General features: G+C 38.3%; 1 protein-coding gene and 1 long non-coding RNA gene across 4 annotated transcripts in view; both read left to right on the top strand.

Moving 5' to 3' along the window:
• Positions 1-8,382, top strand: part of OXGR1 (oxoglutarate receptor 1) — a 9,482-nt gene extending 1,100 nt beyond the window's left edge. The window contains exons 2-4 of one of the 3 annotated variants that reach the window (XM_037739098.1): positions 814-959; positions 4,329-4,380; positions 6,266-8,382. In XM_037739098.1, the coding sequence (XP_037595026.1) occupies positions 6,338-7,351 (1,014 nt within the window). In that variant the 5' untranslated portion in view covers positions 814-959; positions 4,329-4,380; positions 6,266-6,337 and the 3' untranslated portion in view covers positions 7,352-8,382. The remainder of the gene's footprint in view (positions 1-813; positions 960-4,328; positions 4,381-6,265) is intronic. The other 2 variants (XM_037739097.1, XM_017529915.2) reach the window with 2 other exon arrangements.
• Positions 8,383-9,615: 1,233 nt separating this feature from the next.
• Positions 9,616-18,054, top strand: part of LOC108305408 — a 40,099-nt gene continuing 31,660 nt past the window's right edge. Inside the window, exon 1 of the long non-coding RNA XR_001825715.2 lies at positions 9,616-9,717. This is a non-coding gene — a long non-coding RNA (uncharacterized LOC108305408). The remainder of the gene's footprint in view (positions 9,718-18,054) is intronic.

Genomic DNA, 18,054 nt, shown 5'->3' on the forward strand with positions numbered 1-18,054 from the left:
CTACTCAGAGGCTGAGGCAGGAGGATCCCTTGAACCTGGGAGGCAGAGGTTGCAGTGAGCCAAGATCATGGCCACTGCACTCCAGTGTGGACAACAGAGCAAGATTCTGTCTCAAAAAATAAACAAAAATGAAAACACACAAACAATAAAGTGGGGATTGAGGGAAGAGCCTTGAGGCTCCCAGAAGGGTTGGGGAGAAGGATTCCTTCAGGGGCCAGGGGGGTCAGCACTCACCCAGTCACAGATTTACCTATGTTAAGAATTGGTCTGTTTTCCACCAGCATGGAGTAAAATTAGTTTTCACATATGTAGACTGGGAAATCAAAGCGAGTCTTTATGAATGAAAGATCTTCTTAAGTTTCTTTTTGACAACCCAAAGTGACCCCAGCTTCAGCTTCCAATGACTCTGGAGAGAAGGTGACAGAAGAAGTATTCCAACGGTGCACCCCCCTGGTCCATTGGTATCTTGGGAAAAGGAGGAAAGAACCAACTGTGAGCCTGATCAGCATGGGAGCAGAACCAGAAAAACCCAGGGAGGCCAGGGGAGAGACAGGAGAGCTGGGAGAGGTAGAGGCATTGTTGGATAAGGAGCTTAACTTATCCAACAAAACTGATCTGCAAAATGAACAGACACCCTAGGAAAATAACATTTCATCATTAATCCCACTTGCCTTGTTCCCACCAAAGGAGTAGGAGTACACTGTGGAGGTGAAGTAGTATCTGCTGCTACTTAAGTCGATAGCATTTCTGGTCCTGCCTTCTTTACTGCAGAATCTTGGAATCCCATTTCTGGTCCTGCCTTCTTTACAGCAGAATCTTGGAATTCCAATCTGTGAGGTTCCTGGGTATGCTGGCATTAGGATAGCAGTCCACGAGCAGTGTGTTCTCCAAACAGTGACATCTACTTTCCACAATCACAGCTACTTTCCAATTTCAGAGAGAAAAAAAAGGCTAAAATTGTAAGCTTTTTACAATTTTTTTATTTCTCAGTTTTTGTGGCTACTTAGCAGGTATATATATTTGTGGGGGACATGAGATGTTTTGATACAGGCGTGCAATGTGAAATAAGCACATCATAGAGAATGGGATATCCATCCACTCAAGCAGGTATCCTTTGTGCTGTTAATACAAACAATCCACTTACACTCTTTATTTAAAAATGTGAGATTCAGTTATTATTGACTATGGTCACCCTATTGTGCTATCAAATAGTAGGTCTTATTCATTCTTTCCACCTTTTCTTTGTACCCATTAGCCATCCCCTCCACCAGTTCCCCACTAATCTCCCCAACTTCTGTAACCATCCTTCTCTCTACGCCCATGAGTTCACTTGTTTTGATTTTTAGATTCCATGACTGAGTGAGAACGTGCAATATTTGTCTTTCTATGCCTGGCTTTTTTCACTTCCCATAGTGACTTCCAGTTCTATCCATGTTGTTGCAAACACAGGATCTCATTCCTTTCATGGCTGAATAGTAATCCACCGTGTGTAAGTACCACATTTTCTTTATCTGTACATCTGTCGATGGACACTTAGGTTGCTTCCAAATCTTGGCTATTGTTAACAGAGCTGCAGCAAACATGGGAGTGCAGACATCTGTTTGGTATGCTGATTTCCTTTCTTTTGGGTATATACACAGTAGTGGAAATGCTGGATCATATGGTACCTCAGTTTTTAGTTTGCTGAGGAACCTTCAAACTGTTCTCCATAGTGGTTGTAGTGAAATTGTAAGCTTTTTTTTTTTTTTCACAAGTTTATCCCAAACGTTGATGCTTGCTTTTATGCATGCTGAACCTAGCTTAGTTCACACTTACATTTTGGTTATGTTGAAACATAATTCATCGTTATTTCTTGCTTGCAAAGAGCCCACTCATTTCAGGTGATTTGTAACATCCTCTTGTTTGAGAACTACTGTTGTATTAAGAGAAAGGAATACAGCAGGGTTGTGCCACATTTGTTTTTAATGTCCTTTGAGCTTAAATGATTTGTTTGTGGACCATCTGGTGTTCTGAGTTGTGGCAGTGAATTGCACCAGACCCTGAGGCTAGGGAGGAAAGAAATAGCTTCGTCCTACCTGCTCACAGCCCAGACTGGTTTTTGTGTGCTGTTCTTAACATCACACATATTTTGTAAACTCAGACTATACTTTTATGAGGTTTTATGGAAGAGAGACTAAGCTTCCCAGTCAACCCCTCCACCCTTACAATTGGCCAGTCAGTCTTCATTCAATCCTAAATTTAATTATTATTTTTTCACAACAATAATGCAGTTGTTTTTACCTATATTTTACTGATGGAATTATTGTTAAAATGGCCTCCATAACATGGCTAAGGGTTTATTTGGCAATGACAAGAATTGTCATTTTGCTTCTTCTTTTAAAAGTCATCAAAGAACCAAGTTTTTGTTTTTGTTTTTTGACAGAGTCTTGCTCTGTCACTCAGGCCGGAGTACAGTAGGGCAATCTCAGCTTACTGCAACCGACACCTCCCAGGTGCAAGTGATTCTTGTGCCTCAGGCTCCCAAGTAGCTGGGACTATAGGCACAAGCTGCCAGCCCCAGCTACTTTTTGGATTTTTAGTAAAGATGGGGTTTCACCATGTTAGCCAAGATGGTCTTGATCTCCTGACCTTGTGATCCACCTGCCTTGGCCTCCCAAAGTGTTAGGATTATAGGTGTGAGCCACTGAGCCTGGCCCAAGATTTTTTTTTTTTTTTTTAATGATAGTTGCCACTTTACTAGCCCCTCAGTACCATGTAAGTTTTACTGATGTTACTGGTTGTTCTTTAATGCATTCAGCAAAAATTAATATTTACTGCATACCTTCTGTGTGCCAGCCCCTGGGGTATGAGGTGACTTGTGTTTTTGCTTTCAAGTAGCTGACAGATATGCAGCTTGGACTTGAATTCCCTCCCCTTCTCTTCCTCTCACTTCTCTGTTAAGGCAAATCCCAGTTAGAATGAAATAACTCCAGAGAATTATTTTGAGTGTTACTAAAACTATCTTTACTTCCTTGCTCCAGAAACAACATGAGCTACTTAGTGGCCTCTTGATGTAATCTAAGAACTGTCTTTGGGATGTGCTGCTTCTGGGACTCCTTGGCTGTGACCATTTCCTTTCAAGTTTAAGTGACTTCCTGCTCCTTATACATGAGTCCATTTAAGGCATTCTGCCAAGGAAGAAGCTGTCCACTGTGGTTGCCTGGCTTCAGAGCACTCTCACTGGCCAGCAGTCCCTGACTCCTATGACCTCCAGTGCTGTGAGGATGACAGTTGAATAGCACTTTTAATTAGAGTCAATTAACTTGGCAAGGAGAGAAGCATTCATGTTTGATGGATAACACATGGTCCCAGGGAGCACCAGCCTCTCTGGTTGAGGACCTAACAGCTGCCCAGAGGCAAGTTCTATGTTCTGGGCTATTCTTTCCCCAGTTCATACAGAATAAAAACAGCAAACCTGTAAGTGCATTCTGATCTGCACCTGGACTAAGTGAGATCTGAAAGAGTATATTCAAGGGCAGTCAATAGGGAATGATGCTGCTAATTTAGGATTTGGTAAGTTGGGCTAGCTTGAAATACACCTCTGCACTCCTCTCAGGAAATGCTGGATAGTGTAGATTTAGTATCAGAGAATAGCTATAATGGTGGCAGATTCTGATGTAGCACTTAGCATGATCCACATACCCTTTTCAACACTTAGTTTAGTATCTGGGTGACAGGATTAGTCAAACCCCCAAACCTCAGCACCATTTAATAGATGCAGCTAACAAACCTGCATATGTACTCCCTGAATCTAAAATATAAGTTGAGATTATTTGAAAAATCATTTAATCTTCTCTCAATCCAAGGAAAAGTAGTCGCTATTATTACTGACAATTTAGCCCTGGTTCACACAATTACAGCTGGTCCTCCAGATACATGGGTTCTGCACTAGTAGATTCAACCATTGTGAATTGAGAATACTTTTTTAAAAAGTCTGTAAAAAAAATATGTCTGTAATAAACATGTACAGACTTTTTTCTTGCCATTATTCCATAAACAATATAGTACAATCACTATTTATACAACATCTATGTTGCATTAGGTATTATAAGTAATCTAGAGACAATTTAAAGTATACAGGAGGATGGACACAGGTTACACGCAAATACCATGCCATTTTACTTTTATATCAGGGACGTGAGCATATGCAGATTTTGGTATCCTTGGGGGTTCGAGAACCGATTCACTGCAGATACCAAGGGATAGCTCTATAGTGTTTGATTTATTGAGCTTTCTGAGATATTCAGCCTTTTTCTGTCTTCACACTTGTTATTCCCTCAGTTATTTAGGGTAACCCTGATGAAAATCAACAAAATACACATTAAGAGGCAGCACTAAGAGGTCATGTGCTAAGTGGTCTTTGTGATTACAGGCCCTTCAGATTTCCCTCTTGCCTACTCATTGTAAGATGCAGCCCAGACTGGAAACAAGACTGCCCCCATGATATCCTGGCTCACACTAACTAGCAGTTTGACCTTGAGCACATCACTGCCTCCTATGTGCCTCAGTTTCTTCTTCTGTTAAAGGGGAACAATCACACTACCTCACCATTGGCTGTGAGGATTAAATAGATTTAAATATGTAAGACACTTACAGTAGTGCTTTGTACTATTATTTTTTTATTAATACCTATTTTTCCTTCTCAATTTTATCTCCCAATGTCCCATAACCATGCTGAGTTCATTACAATTTTCCCGGACCTCCTGGACTAAGTGAGACCTGGAAGAGTACACTCAAGGGCAGTCAACAGGGACAGATTCTGCTAATTTGGGATTTGTTAAGTTGTGCTAGTTTGAAATATACCTCTGTACTCCTCTCAGGAAATGCTGGATAGTGTATATTTAGTATCATATTATAGTAATAATGTTGGCAGACTCTGATGTTTCCTCCTTTCCTTGTGATCTCTGTAGTCTTGTACCATTCATACATCAAATGACTTAGCAACTAACATCAGCTAATATTTATTAAGCTCTTTTGATATGCCCAGTAGTATGCCAAGTGTTTTTCTTTCTATTTTTAACATAATATTGATAGCTCCATGAGGTGGGTTTATATTTTGTTAAAATAATTTTCCATGTCCCCTTCCCCCAGTAGATTGTGACAGTGGCTTATACATCTCTGTATGTTATTCAGTTTCTATGGCTAGGACTTGACAGAGGACCTAATACAGGGTGGGTGCTCTATAAATGTGTACTTGGATGCATTTTACCAACAGCTATTTACATTCAAATAATAAGCTAATTGTAACTCTTTTCTAGAAGTATTTTTCTCATTGCAAAAATTCACTGTCGAAATTTTTTAAAACACTAATAAGCAAGAAGAAGGAAGTTAAAATTGCACTCCTTCCAGCCCCAGAGAGTTTAATCAACTTGCTTAGGAACACCCTATTAAATGTCTAACCTGAGCATCAAAATCTGGCCATCTGGCTTCAGAGCTCAGGCTCTTAACAGTTACATTATACCACTGATCCCGCCCCATCCACCCTAACACACACACTCCCCTGCACAAGCAAAATATGTGAGCTATTAAAAGAAATTGTAAGAATGGAAATGTGCAATTAAATGTTGCAATGTATGCAATCTATAGTTTTAAAATTTACAGTATTCAGTGTTTTCCTGTCTTCACACTAGTTCCCTCCATTATTTAGGGCAATCCTGATGAAAATCAACAAAACACAGATTGAGAGGCAGTACTGAGAGGTCATGTAGAAAGAGAGTGCCTTCTGAGTCAAACATGAGTGTGGATCCCATTTAAGCCACTGGATGTGTTACCAGAGATGAGCTACAAAACATTTCTCAGTCTCTTGTAAAATAGAGGTAATAAGAAAGACTTTTCAGTATTTTGTGTTGTATAGTAGTGAACTGATGGTGGCGTGCATCACACTTGTTAATAGTAGGTCCTGTTGCTAAGTCTCTAATGGTGATACCCTATGGCTTGCCCAAATGGCAACATTGCCACATTGTTTTCCAAAGCTACATGTGGCTTTTTTTCTTCCAATTCTTCATTTTAATTCTCATGATAATTTAACTTTTATATTTTTATTAGATGCATTTAGTAACTCGCCTCAGTCATTTTCTTGGAAATTCAATTTCTTCTCCACAGGGTCTCTTTTGAGATTAAAGAGAGAGAGAAGTGGCAAATTTAGGATGTTAGAACAATTTTCATTTAAAAGTAGATCCTTGTTTTTCTTACCCTACCATTAATGTTTTCTGTTTTCCTTTATCAGCGAGTTACTTCTCATTCGATTCATATTGCCAAACTGAACTCTCGTTTTCCTGCAAGATGAAAGGAGGCAACCATGAATGAGCCACTAGACAATTTAGCAAATGCTTCTGATTTCCCCGATTATGCAGCTGCTTTTGGAAATTGCACTGATGAAAACATCCCACTCAAGATGCACTACCTCCCTGTTATTTACGGCATTATCTTCCTTGTGGGATTTCCAGGGAATGCAGTAGCGATTTCCACTTACATTTTCAAAATGCGACCCTGGAAGAGTAGCACCATCATTATGCTGAATTTGGCCTGCACAGATCTGCTGTATCTGACCAGCCTCCCCTTCCTGATTCACTACTATGCCAATGGCGAAAACTGGATCTTTGGAAATTTCATGTGTAAGTTTATCCGCTTCAGCTTCCATTTCAACCTGTACAGCAGCATCCTCTTCCTCACCTGCTTCAGCATCTTCCGCTACTGTGTGATCATTCACCCCATGAGCTGCTTTTCCATTCACAAAACTCGATGGGCAGTGGTAGCCTGTTCTGTGGTGTGGATAATTTCACTGGTAGCTGTCATTCCCATGACCTTCTTGATCACATCAACCAGCAGGACCAACAGATCAGCCTGTCTTGATCTTACCAGTTCAGATGAACTCGGTACTATTAAATGGTACAACCTAATTTTGACTGCAACCACCTTCTGCCTCCCCTTGGTGATAGTGACACTTTGCTATACCACAATTATCCACACTCTGACCCATGGACTACAAACTCACAGCTGCCTTAAGCAGAAAGCTCGAAGGCTAGCCATTCTGCTACTCCTCGTATTTTACGTATGTTTGTTACCCTTTCATATCTTGAGGATCATTCGTATCGAATCTCGCCTGCTTTCGATCAGCTGTTCCACTGAGAATCAGATCCATGAAGCTTACATCGTTTCAAGACCATTAGCTGCTCTGAACACCTTTGGTAACCTGCTACTGTATGTGGTGGTCAGTGACAACTTTCAGCAGGCTGTCTGCTCAATAGTGAGATGCAAAGCAAGCGGGGACCTTGAGCACGCAAAGAAAACCAGTTACTCAAACAACCCTTGAAATACTTCATTTACTTAACCAGAAATAAATACTTGCTGATACTTTACCTAGCACTCCTAAGATGTTCAGGATGTCTCCCTCAATGGAACTCCTGGTAAATACTGTGTATTCAAGTAATCATGTGCCAAAGCCAGGGAAGGCTTCTAGTTATTTGCAATCTCTTTATTGAGCTCCTCCATTGAAGAGATATAAGAATGGGATGCAGCAAAGTATTCAGACTTGGTATTATAAGTTGTTGGAACTCAGAGGCATCTTAGAGAACATCTGTTCCCACCAACTTATTATATATACATGGAAACCAATTTCATACCCTTGCCCTAGATTGCTCAGTAAATGAGTGCCAAGGTAGGAGAAAACCAATCTTTTCACTCATCATTTCATGCTCCTCCGCACTCCGGACCAATTTGTATTAAACCATTACACGATTCAAACCACTACTTTTATCTTTCTTAATATTTATTCTTTACATCTCATAGCTCTACAATTTGTTTCCTTCTAGCTTAAATTCGATATTGTAAAACTGGGTTTAGCCAGATCTGTATTTTACTTGCAAACCAGTAAGATACCTTTGAAATGATTCAAGGACATCCATGCAAATAGCTGAAATTAGTACCTGCAGCATATTTGGAGTATTCTGTCTTTATTATTGCAGACCACTTAAGAAGTTTTTATTGAATTTATAAAAAAAATTATCAAATTGTATTCATCATAATTAACATGTCCTGGGGAAGGAAGGGAAACTTTCGAGGACCAGAAGTCACTTTCAGATATCACGTATGTATTGGGTGTTCAATCATTTCTAATGCTATTTTGATTTTTGTGGGGAAATATTCCAGGAAACATTAATTCTCTTTAGATTTCTTGTTCTTTTATGACTACAGTGAACATGTGTATTTAATAGCTAAAGGTATTTTTGAATTGTATGTGTGCTTAATTATCAGTAAGTATAAATATTTGAGAAAATAACTGGTCTGGATATTTGAAACTCTTATAAATATGCTGCTAGAATTAATAAACTTATTTATAGTTATAGGCTGTTTGGTCATATTTTTCTGTGAAAATGCAGTTTTATCACTATTATATTTACATGAAACTTATTTTCTCTGTGGTTAGGAACAAAAATAAGTAAGAATCAATAATATTATAAAATAAAGCTGAAATAGTTGACTTACTCAGAGGGAAGGGTACCATAGAAATTCTTCCTGATGTTCCAGTTTTTTTAGGATACAACATCTGACTTAGATCTAAGTGAGGATGTTCATCAGGAACCTCTTCAGAGCAAGTTGGGAGAAGGAAGAGGAAGCCAGTGGATCTGAATATGAACTTTTCTGGACAATGGTGCTTTTTGCAACCCCTACCTTCTGAGCCATCTTCTTCTGAGCATTTCTATAATGTGTGAAATGAGTTATTTCACTAGAGGACCCCAACTTTCTCATCTGCTCTGGCCGTACAGCATCAAGAAGTATTCAGAGGTCCATTTGGAACTGCTAGATCTTTTTCTTTTCCCTGATGCCTAGACCAGCCCCTGGGCTATCACCAAAGTGCAGACAGACTTGCCTGTATTCCACTGCTATCATTATTCTAGCTTTGTGCACAAATCCCTTTTTTTTTCTCTCCCCATCTTATTCTTTCTTATTCCAAAGAGTTCACCCACCAGAGAAAAGCCACCTCAACCTCCTTCATGTCGTTCTCAACTCATCTCTGTAGTTTCTTTTATCTTTTAACCTTCTTCCTACCAATGTACAGAAAAATAAATCATCCCTCTGGCAGGAATTCTTGCACTGTATCTCTGGTCTTTATTTTGTTCTCTTAGGGACCTTGCTCCAACTCTTAATCTCACTTTCTCACATTTTTAACATTTTTATTACCCTGGATAATTGACCTTAGCTTGGGAGCATGCATGATTTTCCATTATCCGAAAAATGCCTCCCCTTGATTAAGCTTTTCTGTCATTCTGTTACCTGATCTGCTTCCCACAGCTGTGAGTTGGGTGCAGATGACAGTCTGCCCTCCAGCGTTCTGTGGATAGAACAGAATCACAGAGATCCAAGCTAAATTTAATTCTAAGGGTCAGTTTTATTTTACAAAGTCAAGAGTTCTGGGTTAATTGTGCTGGAGGAGGCAGTTTTGAACTGAGGCCAAAAGATGAGATTGATGCTATTTCCTAGGCTAGAAGGGGACCTATGTGAACTTGCATACAACCAGGCTAGGCAGAGAAAGACAGAGTAAGAACAAAAAAGTGGAGCTCTGACTGTGTCCACCAGACTCAGATCTGCTCGCTGTGTGAGACCCGAAAGTACAAGTCAGGCTCACTGCACCTGCGTATGGGGAAGTCAAAAAAACCTGTTCCAAACTTCTGAGACACAGTAATCCCTTCCATTATTTTAACTCTTTATTGTGGACATTTTCAAATAGTCACAAAATTTAAAAAGGAGCCAAATGACCATATGTAACCCATGTCTTAATTTCATCAGGAGTCAACATCCCACCCTTAAGGTTTATCTCTCTTTTCTCACATGTTTTTTTGCTAGAATATTTAAAAGCAAATTCTAGACAACATAGTTTTACCTATAAATGCGTCAACACAGACTTCTTTCAAAACACACAAAGCTAAAACAAAATAATAACTGATTCCTCAATATTATCTAATACTAATCCCTGTTTCATTTCTGCTGTTTCTCCCCAAAATATATTTTTACAGTTTCTTTCCAATAAGGATCAAAGGAAGCTCCTTTGCATCACATTTAGTTGACATGACTCTTAAATTTATTTTAATCTGTTAGAGCTCCCCTTTCCTTTATTTATTGCCATTTATTTGCTGAAGAAATCAAGTCAAGTCATTTGTCCTGTAGAATTTTCAACGTTGTAGGTCGGGCTGTTTTAATTCCATTTTGTTGTTTATCACATGCCTCCAACCTGCACATTTGTGTGTTTCCTATTCGAAAAATAAAATATTTTAATATTATTTACTTCCTCTATTGGATTCTTAGTTATATTTTTGAATTCTTTTTATTTTATAGTAATTTTCTAGGGCTATAAATATCTTACCTTAAGTATCATAAATGCTTTAGAGTCAATTGTGTGTATTTTATACTTCACACTTAATTTTTTCCACTCCCTACTGTCATCTTTTCTCTTCTTATCTCATACTTGATGCTTTGTATTTTTCACTTCCCACTTCTTCTATCTTCAAAATGGAACAACATTACAACAGTATTACGCCATTTACTCACTCTAACTTCTGTGCTATTGCTGTCAAAACTTGTAGGTTTAAACATATTATTAACTCTAGTTTGCATTGTTAATATTTTTTACTTTAGTCAGTTTTCCTTTAAGAAAATTACAATAAGAAAAGAAATAATCTTCTATAGTTTCCTACTTATTTACCAATACCATACTTTCCATTTCTTCCTGGAGATAAGAGTGTTCATCTGCCATCATTTTCCTCCAACCAAAAAACATTCTTTAGCGTTTATTATAATGCAGGTCCGCTGAAGAGAAATTTTCGCAGCATTTATCTGAAAATATCATAATTTAACTTTTTTAAGAAAGATGTTTTCACTGAACATAGAAATGCCACTGGATAGAGGATTGCCACTTTTAATTTTAGCGCTTCAGAGATGTTGTTCCATTATCCATTCATTTCTATTGTTTCTGATAACAAGTGAGCTGTAAGTCCTTTCATTGTTTCCTGTATGTAATATGTTTTCTTCATCCTCTTGTTCTTTTAAGATTTTCTCTTTATTGCTGTTATAAAGCAATTTGATTATTCTGTGTCTAGGTATAATTTTCTTTGTATTTATAATGCTTAAGAATTATTAATAACCTTGAATCTTATAATGTAATCTTTTTCATCAAATTCAGAGAATTTTTAGGCATTATTTTTTCAAATATGTATTCCACCCCATCTTCACTGTTCTTCTCATGAAACTCCAGTTACACTTACGTTGCACAGCTCAATACAGTGGCACTGGTCACTGAGACTTTGTTCGTGTCTTTTCAATCTTATGACTCTCTATTCTTCAGATCTATTTAGTTAATTGTTTCTTCTATTATCTCCAATTTCCTGTCAAGCTCAATAAGTGAACTTTAAATTTCAGTTATTTTATTTCTTGGTTCTATAATTTCTTTTTTTTTTTAATGATACTTTAAATTCTGGGATACATGTGCAGAACGTGCAGGTATGTCACATAGGTATACACGTGCCATGGTGGTTTGCTGCACCCACCAACCCATCATCTACATCAGGTATTTCTCCTAATGTTATTCCTCTCCTTGACCCCCACACCCCACCAGGCCCCAGTATGTGATGTTCCCCTCCCTGTGTCCATGTGTTCTCATTGTTCAACTCTTACTTATGAGTGAGAACATGCAGTATGCAGTTTTCTGTTCCTGTGTTAGTTTGCTGAGAATGATGGTTTCCAGCTTTATCTATTTCCCTGCAAAGGACATAACTCATCCTTTTTATGGCTTCATAATATTCCATGGTGTATATGTGCCACCCAGTCTATCATTGATGGGCATTTGGGTTGGTTTCAAGTCTTTGCTATTGTGAACAGGGCCACAATAAGCATATGCATGCATGTGTCTTTATAGTAGAATGATTTATAATCCTTTGGGTATATACCCAGTAATAGGATTGCTGGGTCAGATGGTATTTCTGGTTCTAGATCCTGAGGAATCACCAAACTGTCTTCCACAATGGTTGAACTAATTTACCCTCCCGCCAACAGTGTAAAAGTTTCCTATTTCTCCACATACTCTCCAGTATCTGTCGTTTCCTGACTTTTTAATAATCACCATCTAACTAGTGTGAGATGGTATCTCAGTGTGGTTTTGATTTGCATTTCTCTGATGACCAGTGATGATGAGCTTTTTTTCATATGTTTGTTGGTCACATAAATGTCTTCTTTTGAGAAGTGTCTGTTCATATCCTTTGCCCACTTTTTGATTTCTAATGATTTTTTTTCTTTAGCTATGGCACAGGCTTTTCTGTTTTTTGTATCAATTATCTTTTTACTGATACTATGAATAAATCATTGTAGAGATTCTACTATTATCTCTGAAGACTTGGGAGTTTTTTTCCTAGTAGAGAGATCATTTAGTGCTAATCGCCTTGAAATTGTGTTGGCTTGGTTTTGTAATTTTTAAGAACATATTTGTGAGAAGCCCAAGATGTTTACCAAACTCTTTTAATACAATAAAACCCAATTATCAAATTCAGTTTCTCTTGTGGTCTTGCTTAGATTTGGTTTTAGCCTTTTTTTCCCCAAAATAGATCTAGAGTAGGGTTAACTCTAAGGCATGGTCTTTTATTTCTGCTCTCTCTAGTAGGTGAGCTAGTAGGGTGTTAATGAGATTATTTTTCTTCTTTGTAGGCTGGAACTCTAATGTTCTAAGTCACTGCTTGATCACCAGTGTCTCTGTTCCCATAGCTTCTTTCTGATTAGCCTTAAGTAGTCTCTCCCTGCAAACACAGCCCTTGGCACAGAAATCAGATAATTTTTCCCTATTCTGCCCATGCTTTCCTCTCCCTTGGTGCCCTGCTTTAAATCTTTATGTTGAACACTGACCTCTGCCTCCTCAGCTCAAAGGGACCATTGTGTTCTGTTTTGATTCCAGATTTTTGTGGTGTGGTCAGGAAATTATGCCAGACCATGAGCCAGAGAGGCAGGATGATTATGGGCTTGCAGTATTGCTCTATCTATCATCCCATGCCTGGAAACATTTGATTAATGTATTTGATCCAGTTTCATTGTTACCAGTGGGAGGGGCTCTCCCTTATATTCCACTGTGATCTATCCCAGGTGAGGGAGCAGAAGCCATGTGGAATGCCTCCTGCCTTTCTCATTAATGCTGTTTACCATCTATCTGTCTAAAGTGTGAGAGCTTCAATTTAAACATGACAGTTTAACCATGACTCTTCATTCCTAAAATGATGCTAAAATAGTAACAGTAATATTGATATGAAGAGGAGGCAGAAGGGCAGGGACCCTGGAAAGGGCTCCACCCTCAATGCTGGACCTATTGTCCTAAATGAGAACAGGTATGCCCATTTTCATGCCCAAATGTTGCTTTTACCAAAGCCAGTTTGGCCTGCCACGGTCTCCTATCCGGTAGCCATAAAAACCCCAAACCCCACCCTCCATGAGTAGAAGAGCAGAAGGGCAGCAGAGTAGCACAGAAGAGAAAGGGAGAAGAGAAAAGCATCTCAACACTGAGAGGAAATTGGCTGGGGATTGTTGGAAAGACAATTTACCACCAGACGGCTGAACTCATGGGGAAGATCATCCTCCCACTTCATCCCCTTTCCAGCTCCCCATCCATCTTACTGAAAGCCACCATCATCATTTAATAAAACTCCTGCATTCACCATCCTTCAAGTCTGTGTGACCTGATTCTTCCTGGACACCAGACAAGCACCTGAGTACCAAGAGGGCAGAGTTTAAAAAGCTGTCACCCTGACTCTCCTCTGAGCTGGTTTAATACTTAGCTGTCTGTGGATGGCAACTGCTAAAAAAAGCATTAATTGTAACACATCCCTAGATGCTACTGTAGGCCTGGAACCCAAAAACACTTGCCCTGGCTCCTGCACCTGCCCATCTTCATGCTCCCCCACCTATAAGTGGTTGGAGCAAACAAGCCACAACCTGTTACAAGTCCCATGAGAGGGTCAGGGAACTCACCCATTTTAATATAACCCTAAAGATATTAAAAGCTAAAAGCTTATGGATAAATGGTGAAACAAAAGGGACCCAATGCTGGCAGTGGAGAGAACCCAGAGACAGAGTAATACATTCTGCTAAACTCCAAAATATTCAGAAATTAGGGCTGCCAATTACGTCTCAAAGAGGATTATAAGTAAACTGACAATAGGAAGTTTCATTTAAAGTCTGAATAAAAAACAATTACACCCCTAGATATCATCCCTTGTCCTGTGCAAATCAATAATTACCTCACTTCTACACCAGGAGAATTCTTGGTTTCTCATTCTGGAGAGGTTGGAAGAAGGAGCAGAAATATTCTTGACCTAAGGACAATAAATATAATCAAAGGAAGGGCAAAGGTGAGGTCCTAAATTTTGTATAGAAATTCTTGGCTCCAATAACACTGGCAGTTCATGCTTACCTTTTCTGCCAGAACATGATAGATTTCTTCTCTAGGGAAATGGAAAATATGGCAATGATAGATATAACTTATATAGCACTAGTGATGTGTTGGGCTGTGTTTTAACTGCTTTCTTTAAGAATGTACAGTCTGACTCCAGACCCCATGTATAGAACCACAATACCATGCTGCTTTTCACAAAAGGAGAAATCATTTAGATACCAACAGTTGAGAAACAGCTCAGCCTGCCCACCTTACAATGGCACCCACCAGTTGACCTGCCTTGCCAACTCAGCTTCTTTACTTTTAAATATCAGCATGGACAGCCATGAATTACACAGCAACTGGGGAGATCCAGCAACAGGAATCAGAGACTCCAAAAGAAAGCATTCAGGGAAACAAAAACCCTGTATGAAGCATAAGAAAATTTCAAAAAACCAACAAGACTCTCAGAGACATCCTTAAAACACACCAGGAGGCTCTAAAAGAATGAATATTAAAGAACCAAAAAGAGCTCTTGGTTATTGAGCCATGGTAGTTTAGTGGAGCTATTTCTAATGCCCTCCACTAACTGCCTACAATTTGATACAGGGTTTGCACCAGGGAATTGTGGGTATTCTTGGCATCCTCTTTCCATTTATTTTAACTGTTTGATATTTAGAAGAAAGCCTTAAAGCCTAGGACTATGAGGCCAGAATTATTTGCTGATTTCAGTTCAGGTGAAGCATTCTCTCATTTTTATTTTACAGGCATTTCAGAGGTTTTTGAGGAGATGATTTTTTTAAAGTGCACTTAAACCACTAAGTTTCTTAGAGTTGCTATATTTCTTCTTTCTTATGACATCTCTGCATATATGACATGTGAATATATTTTTTATGATTACATAATAACTTGTTTTCTGTGATTTAGAAATATTCCTACAGCCTGAACACATTGTTTTTCTTTCTGAAAATGCTTGCTAATACTACATTAATGATTGTAAATAATTTTTATGAATCACAATAGCTTCCAAAAACATTTGAAAAATAAAACACAGATGCAGAAAATATTATTTACTTAGTGTATTTATTTGTTGAACACAGGAACTTATAAAACAGAGGAATGCATAGCTTATGTGTTTAGGATCACAATATCAGTTTTAACATCTATTCAAGTAAACGAACACCAGCATGTTTTGAACTCCTACTATGTGCAAAGTGCTGTGCTATGACCTTGAGATATAAATCTTAATAATGAAACAGTTCTACCTTCAAAAGTACGACATTCTTGCAAACTAACTAGATTATTCATAAGTCCCTTTTAGTTGAGTGTCTTTTATGCTACATTTACTTACCAAAAGTCAACGAAATATTTGTCTAGTTCTTTTTGCCATTACACGTTATCATTATCTACTTGTATTCTAAGGAGTGCACCCAAAGGGTGCATTTCAGGAACTTATGTAACTATCTAAATCTAAACCCTGAAGTGTATTTTAAGTACATACAAATATCATAGGGTGCTAATTGTACATGGTTAAATGCCCCATTTATCTGCTTAAACCACCTTGGAGATAAACAATAAGATAGAATTTGGTGTAATATACTTAGTATTATCTTATTATCAGAGGCAACACTGTAAACATATGAAATCTTACACCAAGAAAGCCAAAAAAACACCTACATATTCACCATAAGAGATGCTCAAACAACAAGCCAGACAGCATTCATATTAAAGAATTAACACAAGCTCAATGTTAAATCCCCTATTCAAGTTTTAACCTTTTGTGAAAGCACTGATAAAGTTCAGTTTTTGTGGCTCTTTCTCTAACTACTGAGCTCAGAGTAGGTGGTTTCATCTTTTGTTGTTTGTATTCTTGAAGCACTTGGGCACTTTATCATGCAGGACTTGGATTATCACTCTTCTATGTCAATGTGTTTTTTTTTCCTCCTCAGGTTATGAACTTCTCCAACACATGGTCACACATATGTTTGTGCTCCCAACACTCAGTAACACACTAGAAATTATGACACATAGAACAACAGCAAAAATGAGCCTCTTTTAGAATGAGAAATACCGGCCTTTTAAATCCCAATTCTTACTTGACCAATAGCTGAGTGCAGAAAATTCATGCCTAAACTGAGTCTTTGTATTGCTTTTGATGATGAGAGAAAAGACTTCTGTTTCTGGTAACATGTTAGATTAAATCTACTGCACAAACTTCTAGTTGAAAACAACGAAAATGGCCAAGTAAAATATTTTCATAAATATCTATAAAAATTCTCAGTGAGCTGGGAAGGAACTAAAGAATCCATAAACGGAAAAAATAAATATAAAGGTGAGAAATCCAGAAGTCAGCAGGCAGCAAAAGCACCAATTTTCCCAACAGTCTCTTCAAAATCCTGGTGGCTTTTCCCCCTACATCTTGATATATGTGTTGGGATGTGTAGTATGAATGTACATCCTGGTTTTCCCAGGATAGTACTAGATAATGACAATTGTCCTGATATAATAATAATTATTATTTTTATTATTTTACTTTAGGTTCTGGGGTACATGTGCCGGTCATGCAGGGTTGTTGCATAGGTGCATACATAACCAGGTGGTTTGCTGCCTCTATTCCCTCTTTGACTATATCTGGCATTTCTTTCCATGTTATCCCTCCCCATCCCCTGTTGTCCCTTCCCTAGCCCCCTGCAAGTGCCCCCAGTGTGTGATGCTCTTCTCCCTGAGTCCATGTGTTCTCATTGTTCAATACCCACCCATAAGTGAGAAAATTCAGTGTTTGGTTTTCTGTTCTTGTGTCAGTTTGCTGAGAATAATGGTTTCCAGATTCATCCAAGTCCCTACAAAGGACACAATCTCAACGTTTTTTATGGCTGTGTAGTATTCCATGGTGTATATGTGCCACATTTTCTTTTTCCAGTCTATCACTGTACCCACTTCTATTCTCAAAAGTATCTGGGATGATATATAGTCACACTAAGCATGGGAGAAAGGACACGTAGTATGCAATTCAACAAAGGTGGGGATTATAATAGGAGACTCTTGCAAAACTCTGAATGCCAATGGGCCATGCTCTCCAGGTTAGGGTGAATGATAAATAAGACTAGGGAGGAGAAAGGGGCAGCATGTAAAATAGGTTGGATTGACTTTGACACTGGGTAGAGGGAAAATAAATTTGCTCCTGAGAAATCACAGCATCAAGCTTACATGTCAATTTGTTGCTACTTGTATGTTAAAAACTGAAGCTCAAGTGGAGAATTAATTTTAAAGTGATTTCCAGGTGTGTAATACCAGCAGGCAACTGGCAGAAGCATACAGAAATCTCTTTCAGGGATCGGAAATTTAACACAGGTCTCAAAGAGTTTCTATTGGTAAAGTTTCCAAGGATAATGAGAAACTCACGTTAAAAAAGAAATCACAAGAAATGGCAACAAAAAGGCACAGTGAGAATTAGAATTAGAACCTCAAAGATTTCATGGATAAGAAATATTAGACACTGATTGTAAAATAGGATGTTTATTTTGTTTTAAACAATACAAGAGAGGCTTGAAATGAGCAATGAAAATGAGACTATTAAAATGATTAACCTTTTTTTTTTCTCCTTTTTTTTTGAG

This window comes from Cebus imitator, unplaced genomic scaffold (assembly GCF_001604975.1).
Source record: "Cebus imitator isolate Cc_AM_T3 unplaced genomic scaffold, Cebus_imitator-1.0 Scaffold62, whole genome shotgun sequence".
In the NCBI taxonomy this organism is placed as follows: domain Eukaryota; kingdom Metazoa; phylum Chordata; class Mammalia; order Primates; family Cebidae; genus Cebus; species Cebus imitator.